Below are 19,730 nucleotides of genomic sequence, written 5' to 3' on the forward strand. Positions count from 1 at the left end.
GTTGCAATCACATAGAGGCAAAAACCCACCCTCAAAATCCTCACCTTTGTAAATAAACAAGATCAACGTGTTTGGCTGACTTCGTCCAATCAAACCAAACCCAGGAAACACACCCTTTCACAGAAAAGGCACACCCCCCAGCTATTGCCACAGGAATTTTATTCCAAAGATCACATCAGGAATACAGAAATGAAAAACCAGGAGCTGAAGCTTATGTACCAGGAATAGATAAACTGGACTAAGATGCAATGCAACTATTCTAAAAATGTAAGGGTTTAACAAGAGTTAACAGCTATCGCCTGTAAATCACACTAACAAAAATCGAGGGACGCGGCTGCAAGAGAGGCACCTTGGGAATATGGGTTGCTCATGGCTGCTAGGACTGAAAGAAGATTGTATTATCTATCCTTTTACAGCTCTATCCAGAGCAGGATAAAAGCATGTAGTAAAGGCAGAAAGCCTGCTTTAATTGGTCCTATGCTTAAGTTGAAAACATAATTTATTGTAGGTAAGAAAAAGATTAATTAGTTTCTACAACTATTCCCTTACGCTCTGGAAGATGTTACTAGAACAGGTATGAACAAATACTAGGCCACAGCTGCACACTATCAAGCCTGGTGCTGCTTCCTTTGCAGACAGAAGATGCAAAGAGGAAAAGATATGGTGTCAAAAAAAAAGTTTAGCAATAACCACGTACACACATAATCTTAAAACACCTCTGGTTTTAAAGGCAAAACAGTAACAACACGTAGTCCATGCTTCCCACACTAATGTTCCTAAACAAAGGGACTATCTAGGGTTTAATTATTGTAGAGGCTACTAACTTGGGATCCTTTGATCAGAGACACTGTCCCAGCAGAGCTACCTAGGACCATGCTAGAGAAAGCCATGCCTAATACAAATTTTTCTTTTCTGACGCTGACAGCAAGACACCAGGATTATCTGGCAGCAGGATCATCTGTATCATCTGTACATGATATATGGGCTTTTACAACAAAAATGCATGTTACCCCAAAACTAGTGACATAAGGCATTTATAAACAAAGGACAGTTTTCATTGCAATCTGATAACTCAAATCAGAGCCTGTTAACATCAGATATCCCCTCCTCTGACCAGAGCTCATGCTCACATATAGAGCTGGGGGAAGAAGGAAGCAGGGAGACGTTTGGGGTGATAGCATTTGGCTCCCCAGGTAACTCTGCTCTCCTGGAGATGGCTGAACACCTGCGTGCCCTTGGGAAACAGTGAATTAATTCCTTGTTTGGCTTTGCTTGTGCGTGCAGCTTTTGTTCTATCTGTTAAATTGTCTTTCTTTATCTCAACCCATGAGTTTCCTCACTTTGACTCTTCCAATTCTCTCCCCCATCCCATCCCATGGGGGAGACAGTGAGCGGCTGCATGAGGATAAGTTACTGCCTGGGTTTAAACCACAAGTTGAAAGCTTTTACGGATTGTAACTCAGAAGTAAATCAGCTGACAGGCTCCCTTCTCATCCTAAGTGTTAGAACTAAACCAAGCCTTTTGCCACAATTATATTGCCACTCTCCTCCCCATAACCAGCACTTCTTGATTTTGTTTGTCACTCCTTGATATGGGTTATCCCAATGTCAACAGATTTAATTTATGCAAACTCATAATCTCCAGGAAAAGCAGTTCTTATCAAACTCGATACAAGATCCAGCCTAGAGATGGCAGCATTCACCACAGCATCATCTAAACCATTGGCTGGAACTGCTGTTAACAAATACAGGAAAAACAGCTCTCCCATTGTTTTTGAACTTATCTCCAGTTGTTCTATGAGCATGAGGGGTAGTGCCCAGAACTGATTAAAAAATCCAAATACTAAAAGAATTAAACTGGGTAAGGAAAGACTAGGGCTTTAGCCCCCCTTGCAATATTAAGTTTTGAAAATAAATAAGGGGTTGAAAAAACATTTTGGTCTTGTTCTCTTGGACTCATAATAAAAAATTTTCCCACAACAAAGAACAAATGAAACAAAACTATTTAATAAAAACTTTTTGTGCAGATCAATATACAGACAAAACAGACAAGTAGGGAATGAAAAGGTTTATTTTTTAGTCTTTAGGTACTTGAAGTTTCAATCACTGTGCTATGTAAAAGAATGCTGTGCACAAAGAGCCATACCATCCACCAATTAATTTTCCAAGTTCTTCAATTCTATCACTGACAAAGGACCACATCTCAGAATAGTTTTTGAGTATTCTAAAAATTGCTTGTAATGAAAACATTCTCTCAATTCCAGAGCTGTAGCAATTTTGCTGCTTTAGTTGGAAATGCAAAATAGAAAGTACTGTGTAAAATGGATTGTAAGCAACCTCGCCCCTGATGATTACAGTGTGCTAATTACCAAAGAGGAGGAACAGCCCTGCCCTTAATGGGACACCGCTGTGTCCATGAGGATAGGTGTTATGAAAGAGTAGGTTAGCTGGTCGAGGGAGAGAGTTTTTTTGCTGGCCCTGCTGTGAGGGGCTGCTGTTGGAGCCTGCTGGAGTCAGAGTCCACTAGAAAAGTCTACAGTCAGTCTGTGAATAGTTGGAGTCTGCTGGCAGTGCTATCTACTGCAGCAGTACTAAACTTGATTTGGAAAATTAATTTGAAGTTACATAAGTATCAAAGCAGCAGAGCATTTTATGGCATAATCAAGCACGCATATCAACAGTTTGGGCAGTCAGTCTCTTCCTTCAGCAACACAAAAATCTCAAAGAAATCAGTACATTTGTCACTGGTCCTGCTTCAGGTCTTTGCCCACAAGCATTGAAGTGACGGGGTGCATAGAGGCTCTATGCTCCAGAAACGTCTTGACAGCCAGATCTCGACTCTTGTCAAAACTGTAAAGGTCCCTGTAAAAGGAATGGGGGGACAAAAATTACAAAAATTCGTGAAAAATAATATAACAGGGATTTTCCTGAGGTTTTACTTTTCCCTCGAAAGCCTTGCCTTGAGGTGCATCCTGAGACTAAGCTTTCTTCTATGCAAAAAATGTCAGCAAGTGGAGAGCACCTCTGAAGATAAGCTTGTTCACAGTATATAGAGAATTCTGTATTATGCCATTCAGCATGTACAATAAATGCATATCAAGTCTTATACATTCCATTATACTAGAAATACCAACAGCATGAACTCCTGAAATTTGGAGATTACTTTTACCTGAATAATGGTCGAGTAAACTTCATCCTGCCCTGATCTGTTGCCATTTTTAAAGCCAGAGGAATAGCTGCTTCCCACTTGGACCTGATACAGAGGCGCAGCCATCTGGAGGTGGAAGAAAAAATTTGCACTTATAATTTCATTTGTGGTAGTGTAGTGGTTGGTTATCAAATGATTCTGTTCCCAGAAATGCTTTGAGCACTTCTGTGCCATCATGGGAATGAGATTCTAGCTAAGTTCAACATAAAATACTTAATGTTGACTAGCACATTACAAACATCAACTTTCTTGTACAAGAGGAAAGGATTGCAGCCAATTTCCTTCAAAATGGAGGATTATTTTCTGCAGCTTTTTTTTCATATTACAATAGTGTCCAGTTGCATCACTCAGAATTGAATTACACAGCACTTGTCCCATTTGACCAATGGATAAAACAACCAGCTAACCGAATGAAATGTCACCAGCTACCTGCATGTGCTTATTTTGTTCTAAAAATAAATTAATCTTTTTACAAGAAGTAGAAACAATACAATATGTTTAAAATACTTTGTTATCGGGTCACTGGGTTCCTTTGCTAGCATGTCAGATTATCTGCTGTCCACTGAGTTCTTCTACTAGACTGTATTTACCTAATTCATGAATAACAGGATACCACTCTGGTAAGCATGATGCCTGCACATGCATTTACAAAATCACCACAACAAAACCCCCAAACCTAAACCCTGTTCCAGTTCTGTAAAACAGGAGATCTCAGGCAAAGCAGGACACCTTGCTTTATGAAAATATTTAAGATTTTAAAAGTGCCCATACTAGAACAAACCTGAATCTTATTTCAGAGTTGTTTATAGCATTGAAGTCATATACTTCCTGCATGCGTTGGACATGTGACAATGGAAGAGGTGCCTGAAAAAGAAATTGCACAGACAGAATAAGCCAGAGGAAGGCTTCCAGCCAGACATTTCAACAATAAACAGAGTAATTCAAGAAGATTGATGCTACAAAGAAACCTAAGTCCTACCATGACAAATATTTTATTTGTTCCTTTCATCTTTTCAGTGTATGGAAAGAGGAAAGGAATAAATATTGCCTAATTCCCACATTCTGTACTATTGAAACATTCAAAATGAAGTATCTTTGTTCAATTTTATTTTTAGTTTGTTTCCTACAACATCCAATATAGACTGACTCAAGCACCTCATGGTTTTGTTTTTAGCTTTCAACCCAAAATAGTTTGTATGCTGTTCTTTAGCAGAAGAGTAGACATAATAAGGGAGGCAAGGCTGAAGTTTTCACTAACTATGCATGATGAAAGCAGATTAACTTAGCAAAACTTAAAAGAAAAAGAGTAATTTAATTTCAAAGCACAGTAGAGCTTCTATGTCTGCTTTTGTGATACCAGAATCAAGTCATCCCAGGTGTGCATTTACCTCCAGAAGCAACAGTCCCAGGAACTCAATTAACTGATGAGATGACATTTCCTTCAGGTCTGCTGAGCTGAATGACCTCAAATCACTTTCTTTTGCCTAAAAGAGAACAGTTACTTAATTTTTAATAGGTATTTCAAAATACAATCAGGTGTAATTTTCTGTTTTGATATCTACACTTATCTACTGTTTAGTCATTTCACTTAAAGAAGATACTGATTTGTATCTGTGCAGGATGTTAAAATAAGGGGAAGGGAGGGACTTAAGCTGCTGTCTGATGCTTGTATTCTTCACTTATTTTCTCTCCACTGATCATTTTATCTATTTTTGTTAGTTAAGTGAAAAATCAAATACTTTTTAAATTAAAAAGTAACATTAAGAAGAAGAAAGTTAAAAGATAAGATGCAAGTACAGTGAAAAGCCACAGAGGTAACAAAAGGAAGGTATGCTGAATTCTCTATTGGTTGTATGACTTTCATGCTTCAAACTAGGAGGAAATTATGTAGTATTAATTAATATACTTTATGTACCAGTTTTTGATGGGAGATGCATACTAACTCCAGTACACCATACAGGACCTGCTGCTAATACAATATAATCCGAAGAACCCTGGCATTTGTTTTTAAATCAAGCCATAATATCAGGGTTTCAAAAAGAATATTTTGCATTTGGTTACTACATATATATATAACAAGATGTTGGCTCTGTGCCTTGTTAAAATATGGACTGCACTTCACAGACAGGAGTCACTGCTAATCCTCTGACTCCATGATGAAAGTCTAGCCTAGGAAATGCAAAATCCCTGGTAGCCATACTGTGACTATAAATACACACACTCTCAACAAATGAGATTTCAGAAACGAATAGCTCACTTTGTGTAACAAAAAGAATTAGCTTTTCAAGATAGAGACACTTCAGCAGTCTTTAAACACTCACTTGGACCCATCTTTGGCTCAAGGCAACGCAAGCATTTGATAGTGTCATATCATACCTGTCATATATTAAAAACAAATGTTCACATAATGAAATAACCACAGAATAAAAGACTGAAAACATTAACAGTGACTATTTTTACTGCTATATACACCTACATAGTACTAGGGCATTTTCCAATAAAACATTTTTAAGACTTTCACCATGTTTACAAATCTTCATGACTGTTAGGAAAATCACATGCAATCTGGAGAAGGAAAAGATCAACTACAGAAGAATGCAGCTTACGTAGGTTTCACTGGTGGCATTCCTGGAGCATGAAACCACGAGTTCCAGTCAACTTTATCAAGAATATCTACCTACAAAGCAACACAAAGCCTTATTAAATTTTAAATATGATCTTAAGATTTTTTTTTTTGAGAACATGAAATCTAGTTTCAATCTTTTTATTTGTTTTGATTACATTCCTCCAATTACCCTGAACAATTCTACACAGATTACTTCAAAACGAAGCATTCCCCTCTATGAAAAGAAAAAAAAAAGCATCATTAATGCACACCCATCTTAAGATGCTAGATTACATCATATTAAGTTCTTGAAATAGAGAAAAGAAATATAAAGAACTGGTCTTTAAATAAGTTCTGACCTAAATTATAATTTCATATAATTAAAAGGTTTCAAAGGTTTCAAGCAATCAGTTTCAAATATTACCCAACCTTATCCTTGAAGTAGGAGTACAAGAAGTTCTTCCAGTCCTCTGTTACGATGCTCTTATAAGCGAACTGCTGAACATAAGCCTTCAAGAATCCAATGAAGACATCTAACAAAAAAGAACATGTTTTAGTGTTTGAAATTAAGGTGGAAAACAAAAACATATAAAATCTGACTATGCTTACCTGGTCCTCCAAGGAGCTGCTCAAGGTAAAAAAGCAAAGCAAAGCCTTTCTCATATGGAACAGATGAATAGGCAACATCAGGATCTACTTCATCCAGATTAATGATGAGGTTAGTTACCGGATTTTTATCTCCAAGAGTATTTATCTATATCAAAGACACAAGAACACATATTAATCTAGGAAAACTGGCACTCCTGCAGATCTATACTAATTCTATTTATAACTGTATAAACCATCCAAAACTGAGACAGCTTCATTTCAAAGCATTCTTCTTCTTTTCTCTGAAGTTCTGAATCTGCACAAACCTTAAATTACTAAAATTTATAATCAACCACCCTGTGCTCCAGCTGTCTCAAAGCAGTTAATTACTATGATGTCTGTCATAACCATGAGCACCTATTAGTCTGTCTGTATCTATCCCCTTATTAACAAACTATTTGAACTACATCATTAAACCTTTGAATTTAAAACCTCTGTTGACAGAAGGAGAAATGCCAGCAAAACTTCAGCTCTGGATATGAGCAGAACAGACTTCAGGCTGCTCAGGGAACTAGTAAGATATCACAGACTAGAAATCTGAGAACTAAAGTTTGATAATGCTACCAAAACACAAAATTAAACAACTGTTTCAGACAGAAAGAAATCAGTTGCTTGCATGAGGCACTGGAAATTCTGATGGTCATGGTTGCAGATAATTTTGATAAACTTTCAGCTGCTTACCAGTACACTAACAGGCAATATTACAATTTAGCCATACCCAGAACAACCAGAAGAGGCTGTAAAGATGTAAATCCTTACAGAAAAGCTTGAAACAATTCAAAAAGCTTTATCTAATCTGAGTATATTAAGGTATTATCTTGGGTAGCAATCAAACACCTTGGAATCAAAGCTGTTCATCCTCTAATAAGAAAGCATTAGGAAAGCTGACTAGACAAATTTGATTTGTGGGAAACACGTAAGATAACTTTAAAACTATTTACGGTATTCTGCAGTTCTCGCCAACCTCCTAGGGCCTGAAAGTGCCTGAACTGCTCACCAAACAACCGACCACCAATCCTGCGTTCCAGGTACACAGTATGACCCTCATTCAGCCTGCAAAGACATTCATGAAGTCAGCACTGGCAGGATGGCAAATGAATTTAGTCAGTCTCTATACAGATCGAATCTAAAATATGATTTGCATTGCATTGAACATCATACCCACCAAAAATGCTCCCATGTTTTGTTGGTTACCAAGTTTCCTGTCCAGCTATGAGAGATTTCATGTGCAATAACCTAAAACACAAAAACAGATCCACCATTTAGACTCCTCTGGGAAAAAAACATAAAAACCCAACAGAAAGAATAAAATGTTGATGGGATCTCATTTGTTATGTTCACACAGTCAGCTAGCATTCACAGTTCTGTAGACCTACCCATAGAAATTTTAGGAAGAGGACCAACACTACTCTAGCTGATAGAAACAATTTTCAATGTCCAGACTGCAAGCCATAGAGCCATACTGATCAACAAAAATAATATCTCTGGCAGCTTCGTGTAAGTAACTTGCTTATGAAATCACATTTCAGAATACAGAATACCAAGTGATGGACTAGTATTGCTTTCCCACCTAAGCAAATTCTGCGGTTTGAAAGCTAATGATGCATGATACATTAAAAAGTATCCATGTCAAATATTTCAATATTCGTGGTTTAAGACAATCTTTTTTTAAGTTTAGAAGTACATCAGTCTAGTAAAAAGACACAGGCAATAAAATTGCATCCAGAGTATTCAACTTTGCAAGGAAAGAAAGGATTTACTCAAATTGTACTCATTATTTCATCTTCTGAGAAATCTGTATACAATATGAGTTCTAGTGCACAGACACATAGGAGGAAGAAGTTATCTCTAACGATTTCAATGAGTCCAATTCAGTTGTGATTTTTAAACATATCTATACACAGGTGATGTGGTTTAACAGGGTGGGAAAAGAGTTATGGAGCATCTAACCTCAGCCAGTCTTCTATGTATAGAGGCACCCATGTTATTTCCATCTGTCCATTATACAAAATAGATATGTCTCCAGTTTTACAGAGTTTACTTAAAACTAATCTTCACTTTTCTAAGAGTACTTGAGTTACTGCCTTAGCTTTTAATTTCCCCAATGAAAAGAGGCCAAGTTTTCAGGTATTTATTATAAAGAAACTCTGATACATCTTTAAGTTGTGTTCTTGAAGAGATGAACCTATTTTTGACTTACATTTGATAGAGATCGATCACCTGCCTAAAAAGAAAAGGGAAAGACAAGTTAGTTGTTAGGTTCAAGCCAACCTCAAAATAGATCATTTCTTGTATGATCCCTAACTCCAAAGGAGGCAGGAACATTTACAATTCTTTCTGAGAAGAAGACTAATCCAATTTGTGCATTAATATCTATCAGCTGATTGATAGGCAAGCCGTAAGGAAAAGCTGACTTTTATCACTGCTATACTTACCAGCAGTGTTGGAGTTACAAAAGTGAGACAAGGATTCTCCATACCACCATAAGGAAAAGAAGGTGGTAAGACTAACAAATCATACTGTCCCCACACATAAGGTCCTGCCAAATCTTCTGCTGTTTTCAGCATAGCTTCAGCCTGAAACAAGAATTCACATTAGTTTCTAAGATGATTTCTGACTACAAAGACTGAAAAAAATAATAAGCTATTGATGCCATATTTAATTCCCTTTCACCTTGGCAAGTCTCACATGTAAAACAAGTCTAGGACTTCTATCAATATGTATTTGCAGTACTTCAATAAAACGGCAGCATTTTGTGGGATGGGAGGTAGAGAAAGGAGAACTAAAGATGAACAAAACAGGGAACTGGAGTCTGTTTCTTTTCCAGTACTATGTGAAATAGTTATTTTACAACACTGATTTTTGTTGCTGTTAATGACTCACCTCAGAAAATTCATAGGCTGATTTATCCACTAGTTCCTTTTCAGCCCACACCAGTGTCCTTGGGCCAATCTTTCTGTTGAGAGTAAAAATAAATGCCAATAAGACAGTACAAACCAGAAGTAATTCTATGGGAAACTAATACAGACAGCATATGTGTAACTCTGCTCTTGAGTAACCCACATTGCAGAGGAAACTCATTAGAGAATCTTTATCTGCTTTTCCTCTCCATTGCTGAAGCAAAGGCTTTGAAAACAAAACAAAGAACACGCATGCACTGTTCATCACAAAAGAAGAGGAAAACCACTTACAGATTTTTAAATGCTTTCAAGACCTAATATAAAAGCATTATTGTGGCCTATATAAACACAATCTTATGCCAATGAGAAATGAAGCTGAAGCAATACTTTTCTGCCTTTTGTACATGACAAGGCTTATCTGCTCACTAGGAAAGAAGATCTATTCCCTGTACTCAACTAAGGGCTTTTTCAGGTCCAAACTTTATGCTGCTTCTCTAATTTACAGCAAAAGTAAAACAATTATTCAAGAGCAAATGAAGATGCATGCAGTTTGATACAAATAAACACGTTAACTGAATCTCTAAGATCCTTTAAATTTAGAAATAAGACCAAGAAACAAGTTTTTAAAAAATCAGAAGATTTATCGTACTTATTAATATTTATGCATTGCACAGATTCACTCACCTACTTTCTAAAGCTCCAACCACTAAAGCAAACAAGTAGCAAGGTACAGGAACCTAGTGGAAATCATAAAAATAAAGAAATCTTATTTGTAATGTCAGTTAACAGACTACTGACTCAGAGAAGAACAAAGGTATAGTAATAAAGAAGTTTTCCTCCATAGTTTCCTGCCTAAAGGCAGGCACTGTTTTTTAAAAAATACTGTTCCTTCTCCCTGAATGACACTCCTTTATCTACAGGATGTACTTGCTTCACAGATGTTTCAGGCAAAACCCACAAAACTGTGAGTATCATCTCTGTTTGAAAAAATCTGCACACAAAATTCCTGCTGGTTTAGTTTCTCTTCAAAAGAAAGTCAGTTTTCCATATTCATTTGAGTTCCACTAAATTTTATGGAAGGACAAGTTAAGACATACTGCTCAGATAAAGGGCAATTTTATCACACAGAAAGATGCAAGAAGAGCTTTAATGAAGTAAACAATAATATTTATGGATATAAATACATTAAAGACAAAAGATTCAGCAAAAATCTAAATGTATATATTTGATTTCCTTGTTTGGAGTTAAAATAGACTCTAAATATTTGTTATTTCAATGAAAAAACTCCTAACTGAGGTATCTTTATAGAGAACTGCTTTCTTCAAGTGCTCTGGAAAGAAAGGGGATAATACAGACATCCCTGTAAAAGTTTCACTTTACCTACTAAACAATGTTAAATAAGTAAGACTTTAAATCATAATTAGTTGGAGACACAATTTAAGAAAATTTTATTCCACTATTATCCACAAACCATTTAAATATTTTCTATTAAAATAACCATATCATCATGCGTGTTTTAACTTTACCTACTAACCCACAGAACATAGTATTGAAAAAAACAAAGTCCCTTGACTTATGTTATAGACAAGTTATTAAAAGACTATCAATACCCCCCACATTTTGATGTCCAATTTGCTATTTTGACATTTTGAAAATCAAACTGTTTTTACAGAGGTTGCTCTCCACCACCCTTCTTTCCAGCCTGGCTATGCAGGAGTAGAAAAAGTAGTTTCATGTAAGCTCAGCACATATGCATATCCAAGAGCTTCATGCATTTGCCTTTCTCAGATGAGGAAACAGACACCTCTTCTAACAAATCAGTGTCACCGTCAGGCCATGTTTGTGCCCTTTTTCATGTCTTTTTTCATTTATGTATTTTGTGCTTACTGGATTTTTTTTAAAGTAAAAGCATGTATTTTTTAAAAAAAGTAATTGTTTTCTGTATCAGAAGGTGTAGTATAATTTCAATTACACTAAACGTTATTTCTTGTACAGGTCCATAAAGCTTATCAACAGTGTATTCCTAGATAACATTTATCCCTGGATTACACAGACAACACAGAAGTCTTCTGTACTAGACTGAGAGTGGCAAATGTTTTGGCTCCACAGAGAGGGCGGAGCACTGCGTACTGATGAGCTCACAGATAAGGGAACAGTTTTTTCCTCTCTTTCAGGTTTCACAAAGCAGCCAAATCAAAACCAACAGCTGCTGCAGTTCAGAATAGATTCCCCTCCTCTCCTCCAGTCACATCATTCCATTCCTCCTTGCAGTCATTCAGTGTCAACAACCCAGATCTTACATTAATTTTATCTGCTTGTTCAGCAATATGAACAGCTCACCCAAAGAGCTCATATACACCAGAACTGTAACCCAAAAATCTATAAGAAAAATGCCAGAAGAGTAAATCAACACTGCTGCATTGTGAGCAGTGGAATCATTAGACCAGCTGCACCACTTAATAAAACTTCCAGAGAATAGTAGTCTTTAATTGGCTGGAGATACTTTCCATAGAAACCAAAGTTTTCACATTCCAGAAAAAAAGTAAAAATCTGTTGTCAGAATTTGCCTAACTTCAAGCTAAAAATTGGTTCTGAGTTTCACTGCTTAGATCTTGGTGAGCTTAAAATTTGCAGGGTCTGTTTTCCAAAACTTGCTCCCATATTATTTGCATCTGCACTATTTTCCAAGAATCAGTGCAGACAGGAAGGGTTATGACAGAACTAGTTCTGAGTATTGACACATTTTCAAAACTCGAATTTGGTTTTTCTGGGAATGCCAAAAAAGACCAGTAAATACCACCAGCACTTACTAGTTGTCTTCTCAGAGCTGGAGCTCTGCAATGCCTCATATTTCTAGAGTGGCAAAGGCCCATCATGAGCCACATGATTTATGGATGCCATCAAAACCATCAAACCTGAGGCGACAGTGATCTGCAGAGGTCAGGAATAAGATGTTGTGCAGCCATTTCCTAGCCCGGGGCACTTACGTTCTGGCTGAACCGGTAAATCTTGTGAGTGCTGTCCTCTGGGTCGGGCACCTCCCCGTCGCGATTAGCGCTCATCAGAGCCACCAGCTCCTTCGGGACGGATATCTGAAAGGGCACCCCACCATGAGCAACGCAGCTGGCACTCAGCATTACACCCCATACTACAGGCAGCTGATAACAAAGAGTAGCCCGGATTTGTTCTGTTGTTAAGTCACCTCTGCCAAGTAGAACATAAGGCATATGCAAAACGTTGTCTTGAAGACTGGCAATATTGAATTAATCAGAGGACCACCTCCAATAGAAGTTAAAAGGCTCACTTTCTTCAGACAACTGAATTGTAATGTCATAGTGCACATCTATCTTGCTTTTTTGCTTCCTTAAAATTATTTACACCAGGACTGCAAATATCCCCTAACCGTATACCAGAATATATTACTTAAGGCATACATGAGAGCCATTTTAAGTATTTTTTACTTTGCTGTCTTACTGTCAGCTTTTCCTGATTCTAGAGCATATTTCTTTCTTACTGTTGCATTTTTATGTCCTTTTGCAAATAGATACATAACAATGAAAAAAGAGTTGATACATACAAAAAGGAAATGGCAAAGTTAGAGAACTGCCAGAGGGAAAATCAGCTCTTTCCTCTCACATTAAACTGAAAGCCCATATTCTGGTTTTATATTAGGTCACATGCTGGCAGCTACCAAAAAGCCCTGACCAATATAAATTCACCAGTTGTAGCAGTTGTCTTCAGTTAAGACACATGACTTAGGTTCATCTACCTCTGCATAGTAGGTTAGTTTCACAGCAGGTGTGTCTTGGCATGGAAAAATGGCTCTGCAGTGGATAGCCTAGAGAGGGAGAAAGGAAAAGAAGATAAAACAGAACTGTCTTTCTAATGCAGAGGACTAAAAATAAATCAACAAATACACTATAGTGGAAGTCTATACAGTTCCTCCAGAGAATTCATTATCTATAAACCAATACTTCTATCACTTAGAGCTTATAGGCCTTTGTAAAAGGAATAATGGGTAAGGCAGATCAAGTTGTAAAGGACTATATGGTCTTTAACAAGAATACTGGAATGGGTAAAGCAGTTCCAGAATTACTAAACTATGAACATATAATAAAATCTCAACAATACCCTGACACTAAGTGTTTTCATTTAGCACCTTTGACACACAGCTAGAAGTTACAGGCTACTGTTCTTCCCCTTTCTAGCCTCCCTCTCCAGTTCTTTAGAAACCAAAGGAAATTACAGCAGTATGTGAACAAGTTTGAAAACAATGAACTCAACCTGGCACTGGCTGAAGAGAAATGGGTGTTTCTTTCCAGAAGTTTGCTCTGGAGTAAACCACTGGAGAGCTGAAGACTGTGGAGAGCTTTCAAAAGAAATTTCAACAATTGCTTCTTGTCCCCTGTATAATAAAGAACACAGTCAGACCATTTTGACAAAAACCCTGATCACACTGAAATTCCTCTGCAAAGATGTCTGGAAAATAGGCCTGCAGCACTGTCTCAAAAGCATTAAAAGTAAGAACAAGTATCATATCAAAAGCAATTATTCCCTTTCAATTGTGGTATTAAAAAATTCAATTATTACATCCCAAGGCACTTTTTTTATTGTTTTTAGTAACCAGAAACTTTTCCTCTTCTCTTTTAAAGGAGAGCACAGACCTTTTCTTTAAACTATTTGAGGCAGCTACATGTATATAGTTTTGTCACAGCTAAGTAACCTTGTACATGTAAGTGTAAAAAACCCTCTGCAATACACAAACAGAAAGTGCAAAACCCTACATAAGAAGATACATGACTGAATAACATAGAATAAGTATTCTGTAGATAAAAAAAATTAGATTTTGCATCTGATGTTAATGTTCTGCAAGTATTATCCTTAAGAAGAAATAACACCCTGAAAATTATCAATTACAGAATTAATTCCTATTAACAGCAGGGGTTAACAAAAAAAAAAAAAAATGTTCAGATTTTCTTCAGGGTTCCAGAACCAGTGTCAAGGAAAAACTAACAGTTATGTGTAAGACAGGTATCAGTTTCCTAACAAGAGAACACACAGACACCTGACACATTCATGCTTATTTATCAAAAAATATATCTTAACCATCACTGACACCCAAAGCACATGAAAGTACTTGCTTCTGTTCTCAGAAAGTTCCAGATTATACATGCAACTCTTGGAATAAACAATCCAGCCATAAACCAGAACAAACTTCAGCTAATCAGAGGAGTTGGACACTAGATAAGCTGACCAGGTGTACACATCTGATTTATAATCAGTATTCCAAAGTACATATCAGACAAGAAAAGAGAAAATAACTGGTATAACCATAGGGCACATTGCTTTCTGAACAATCAGACTTCCAATTGTAACTCTCACCCTTTCCTATCACTGTTTTATTGATACCTACATGGGGAACTAGATCTCAAACAAGATTATGAATTCTTACAGTCACAACTGATACCTCCCTCCTTTTTTTTGTACCAGAAAATTTAGCACTGAAAAAAAAAAGGCAGCTGAAAGTCAAACGAAAGAAACAGGCCTATATTTCTGATGTGGCCTGTTTGCTCAAGTACTTAATTTGTTTAATTCCATAACAGACCAGAAGTGTTTCTCCAGAAAGGACAGCTATTTTATAACATTCCTTTCTCTTCCTCATTATTTGTGGTTTTTAGTTGCACTAATTCAGAGTACAAAAAAAAAAAAAAAAAGGCTTGGAAACCAGACTAAACTGAAAGAGTTTTCAGAGTTAGCAAACAATGAGTTCTAAAAATCAAACAATAAGAAGTAGGAAGCGACTTAATATTCAACTGTACTCAAACAAGGGAATTTCTTTATACAATCATAGCTTTCAGCTTTGGCACCATGAAGGACTGAGATACCACTGAGTTACAACATAAAAAGCAAACTGCTGAAAAACATATTGTCATTTGGCAACAGCTTTTTAATTCATGCACCTTATGAGGTAGACCATGGTTAGTTCACTCTCCATCATGCTGCTAAAACTCAAATTCCAGTTTTCAGGGACTTGGACTTAGTGTAGTCAACAAAATAAAACTCTGATTATTTGAAAACAGGCTTCTATCTCATCATAGTGGCAACCTGAAGTTCTACAGAAATGCAAAACCAGTCCTTGTATAAAAGATCCAAGGGGAGCTGTAGCTCCATGTGCTCTTGTTGGAGGTTGAATTGTTCCCTTTTCTTTCTGTGGAATTTTCTCCCATTGTTATGCTAAGTAATTGTGGCTACACCTTAAAACGACAGATAATGTTCTCTCGTGGGGGGGGGGGGGAACCGGGAAAGGAAAGGTGGGACGGGGGGTCTGGAGCGGGGCTCTCTCTCGCTTGGCTCGTGAGTGGGAAGACAGCCCAGGCTCCGCTCTGGCATCTCCCCCTGCCATCCCAGCACCGAGATCCACGCTCCCTGCCTTTGGACATCGCTCTGCTGCTCTCCCACCTCACCCTACTATCTCCGGACACTCTGCTGAGCACCACGACCGACACCGTGAGGGGGGAGTCACTTTCCCCATCCCCTCTCACCCCTGGGCCGCGGCCGCCATCACCCAGCCCTCTTCAACTGCGCGGGACCTGCCCTGCCCCCACAGCACCGGTAACAGCACAGGGAGACGGCCTGCGGCCAGAAGGGACTGGAGCGGAGCTAGACTGTTTCTGTTGCCAATTTTTATACCTGTTGTTGTTTTTTTCTGCCTTGTTGGATATCAGTAAAGAACTGTTACCCTTATTCCCACGCCTCCTGCCTGAAGGCTTCTGATTTGGACCTAAAATAATTAACAGGGAGGGGGTCGCATTCCGCATCTCAGGAAAGGGGCTCTTGCCTTTCCTTAGCAGATACCTGTCTTTCAAACCAAGACAGCTCTACACTCTAAGAATTCTGAACTAGGTAGTTAAAGCAGAAACAATATTACTGATGAGAAGCACTGGAAAAACTGTGATACATTACACATCATGTTGCTACTCAGTTTAGTATGTAATTTTGCACATGATACAAGGTCTGGGGGCAGGTACAAACACTCCCAAAGCTTTGACTAATGAAAGTCAAATATGACATTAAACTACAAGATCATACCAAATGAATGCAATACCGTAATTCTAATTTGTAAGTCCCTTTACAAGCTTTACTCAACAACCCTACAGGCAGACAAGCAGTTTATACAGTGCATTTTGAAAACCACCTAAAGGAACAGGCAAAAGTGTGTACCTTCTTAGTTCATTTGGAAACGTGATTTCTAGGGGGGTCCCCTTGAAACTGTGCTTTTCTCCAAAAGCAAACTGTGCATCCTGTCCATTTACAGTCACTTTAAATACCTGTACGTCTCTTGTATCCAGGACCTGTGATAAAAAACATATTGCATACCAGTTAAATAGTGTAATAATAAATGCAGAACTATGAAAACGTAAACACAAGTCTCTCTGAAGAAAAAGTGGTTTTTAAGTAAAACCAGAAAAGCCGACTGTGTTGACCGCCGGGAACCAGCATTTTAAGACAGCAGCGCTGAGTTGGGCAAGCTGGAGGAGAAAGGAAGAAAACCAACTTCTAACAATAGAAGTGAGTTTACTAAGAAAAACTACAAAGGTAACAACTCCACAGTACTGCTATGAAGTGAGGAGAACGGTATAAAAGCCGTGCAAAGGCTTCCATCCTGTTACACGCCACTGTAAATCCAGATCTTCATGCACTGGAAGATGAATTAAACAGCGCAGTACTCATTTTAGCACGAGTGAGGCGTTACTCTTTATTACTAACAGGACTGGGCTTTTTTCCTAAAAAAATAAGCGCCAACCACAAAAGAATTTTATGGAGTCAGCATGAGAAAAGCCCACAAGTCCCAAACTTCGCATATAATGCGAAGTTTAAGAGGTTCACATGCTTATTTGCAGGGATAACAGAGAAAGCAGCGGGTGTAACGAAACACACAGACGAAAAAGCCCTAAATCTAGATTTCCAGTAATCTAGTCCCATCTTTTCGGCAGCATGCTCTTCCCCGTTTTAAAGAGAAGAGGCACAGTCCTGCCCTTCCGTTGAGCAGCGCGCAGGCTGTGGGGGGTTACCGGGAACGGGGGGCTGCGAGGCGCTGCCAGGCTCCAGCCGAGCGGCAGGCAGGGGCGCCGGGACCGGGGAGGGCCAAGCGGCGGCAGGGAAGGGAAGGGAAGGGAAGGGAAGGGAAGGGAAGGGAAGGGAAGGGAAGGGAAAGACCGGGACGACGGCCGAGAGAAGGACGGAGGAGAGGGAGGGATGGGGGAGCGGGAAGGCGGCGCGGGCTCCGGGATCGCCCCTCACTGTCCGCGGGGTCCCCTCGCGCCCCCCGCCGTTACCAGGCAGCGCAGCGCATCGCGCTCCGCGCGCGCGGTGAAGGCGGCCGTGCCCCGCAGCGCCCGCGCGCCGAAGTCCGCGCGGCAGCGCAGGTGGAGGTGCCGCGTGAGGCAGCACGCGGGAGACGCGAAGGAGCTGGGATCCGCCATCGCTCGCGCGCCGAATGCCCGCCCTGCCCGGCCGTGCCACCGCGGGCAGCACGGACCCGCCGCGGAGAGGGCAGAGGAGGCCCCTGGGAGGTGTAGTGCCGCCCTCCTCGAGGAGAGAGTGGAGAAACGGCGCGAGAACTACAGAACCCATGGTGCATTGCGAGAGAGGCGGAGCGGGCGAGCCGATACATGATTGGCCCGAACGTACTTTCACCAGTCAGCGAGCAACCAAACAGAATATGAGCTCTACTGTAAGGTCTCTGATTGTACAGTTCCTCGTTAGTATAGTGGTAAGTATCCCCGCCTGTCACGCGGGAGACCGGGGTTCGATTCCCCGACGGGGAGGTACAATCTTTTCCTTCTTCCTAGCTGCCTCTCCCCCCAGAAGCAAAAATCAATTTTTTGGGAAATCAAAGGTGTTCCCAGACAGCTGTAGGAAAAGCGTTGCGACTGTGAAATGGGAAGAACAGAGCAAAACCTATCCAGGTCTGGCTGCTTACCTGCTACTCAGCATGGGAAACTCCAGGGTCTCACAAGATCAGGTGCAGAACTGAGAGCAGGAACAGGGAAAGTATTTTCACATTTTAATGGCTCAAAAAGCTGAACAAAGGGGTAAAACCTTTCAGAAACATTCACCCTTTTTTTTAAATCGAGATGGAAAAAACCTAACTCATCCTTACCTGAGCCAGAAACACTGGGAAGGGGGACAGGTCAAACAGGCACAGGAGCAGAGGGAAGGTGGAAGGCCAGAGGTCACATCCTGGCTTGTGGTAACACAGCCGGATTTTTCTGTCCTTAAAATGAGAACTTCAGCGATAGGAAAGCCCGGAGGCTTCACTGGATCCTACTGGAGCCTGTAGGTGCACTAGCTAAGAGTAGCTTGCAGAACAGCTGTGAGACCCTAGCATCTCTGCTTACCTTTACTTAGTGTCACCGAAAATGCTTTTTTAGGCATTCTCTCTTTTTTAATAATTTTGCCACAAATTTATTTATTTATTTATTTATTGCACAGTTCAGCACAAAGATACTAAAAGAGATCTCCTGTCTGTGGGAGGTCAGCAGATGCTGAGCAGTAATATGATCACCCACATTTCTCTTTTTCCAAGTCAGGAAATAGCTCCACGGCCAATTGCACATAAAAGGAGTAAGGAATTAGAACCCAAGGCAAAAGACCAAGACACCCAGCTGTGAGGAGTGCAGGATGCATGTGCCTGGTGTTCAGAGCAGGAGGCTGGTGAGCCCTGCTCTGGCCCTGGCTTTGTGCACTCAGACAGTTTCAGTAAAACTAATTTGGTGCCCTGAACTGCACACTGAAAGCAAATAGTTCTGTACCATGAACAACCTTGCATCAGCCGTCCAACCAGCAGCAAGCACTCAAGTGAGATTATACACAAGAGAAATTTTCTCTGTGTAATAAGAGCCAAGAGACAACTTGACAGAAAAGTCTGGCAACAAAGGGCAATTACTCTTAGCATAGCTTTGCTGGAAACCATGAATATGTAATGGCAAAGGCAGAATCTAACCCTTGTCACTCTCAGAAATTGGTTTCTGAAGCAGCACACTTTCAGCCCAATTGTGCACAGCCATGGGAGAAGCACACCAAGAGCTGTGGGGAGCTGAGGGCACAGGAGGAATGCTAGGCTTGATGTACTGTGCAAGACCAAGATATGGTTTCTATGTGCTCATCAGCTGATGGCAAAGCCCATGGGCCTCTCAAGAGCATCCCACTGCCCCAGCTGTCCCATCTGGATGAAAATCTCAGATGGCAATGTGAGAAGCACATGAAGAAGAGGAGATGTGAGCACCATCCACCCTGGATACCCTGGAGCTTTGTAGAAACTCCTAGACTAGAGCCACATGCCCACACAAACTAGGTCAGGACAAGG

General features: G+C 39.7%; 1 protein-coding gene and 1 non-coding gene across 2 annotated transcripts; one reads left to right on the top strand and one right to left on the bottom strand.

Moving 5' to 3' along the window:
- Positions 1–2,053: 2,053 nt before the first annotated feature.
- Positions 2,054–17,923, bottom strand: LTA4H (leukotriene A4 hydrolase). The gene is made up of 19 exons (XM_014889477.2): positions 17,698–17,923; positions 16,583–16,713; positions 13,646–13,766; positions 13,131–13,199; positions 12,349–12,453; positions 10,046–10,098; positions 9,345–9,417; positions 8,897–9,037; positions 8,662–8,685; positions 7,627–7,697; positions 7,403–7,514; positions 6,423–6,567; positions 6,243–6,346; positions 5,815–5,885; positions 5,530–5,584; positions 4,597–4,692; positions 3,990–4,072; positions 3,170–3,274; positions 2,054–2,862 (listed from the first exon to the last, which is right to left on the bottom strand). Exons 1-19 carry the CDS (start codon positions 17,842–17,844, stop codon positions 2,742–2,744), a joined length of 1,827 nt encoding a protein of 608 aa, XP_014744963.1. The 5' UTR covers positions 17,845–17,923; the 3' UTR covers positions 2,054–2,741.
- Positions 17,924–18,117: 194 nt separating this feature from the next.
- On the top strand, positions 18,118–18,189 carry TRNAD-GUC (transfer RNA aspartic acid (anticodon GUC)). Its single transcript has one exon. It is a non-coding gene; the product is annotated as a tRNA-Asp (tRNA).
- Positions 18,190–19,730: the final 1,541 nt, after the last annotated feature.

This window comes from Sturnus vulgaris, chromosome 5 (assembly GCF_052056855.1).
Source record: "Sturnus vulgaris isolate bStuVul1 chromosome 5, bStuVul1.hap1, whole genome shotgun sequence".
Classification (NCBI taxonomy): Eukaryota; Metazoa; Chordata; class Aves; order Passeriformes; family Sturnidae; genus Sturnus; species Sturnus vulgaris.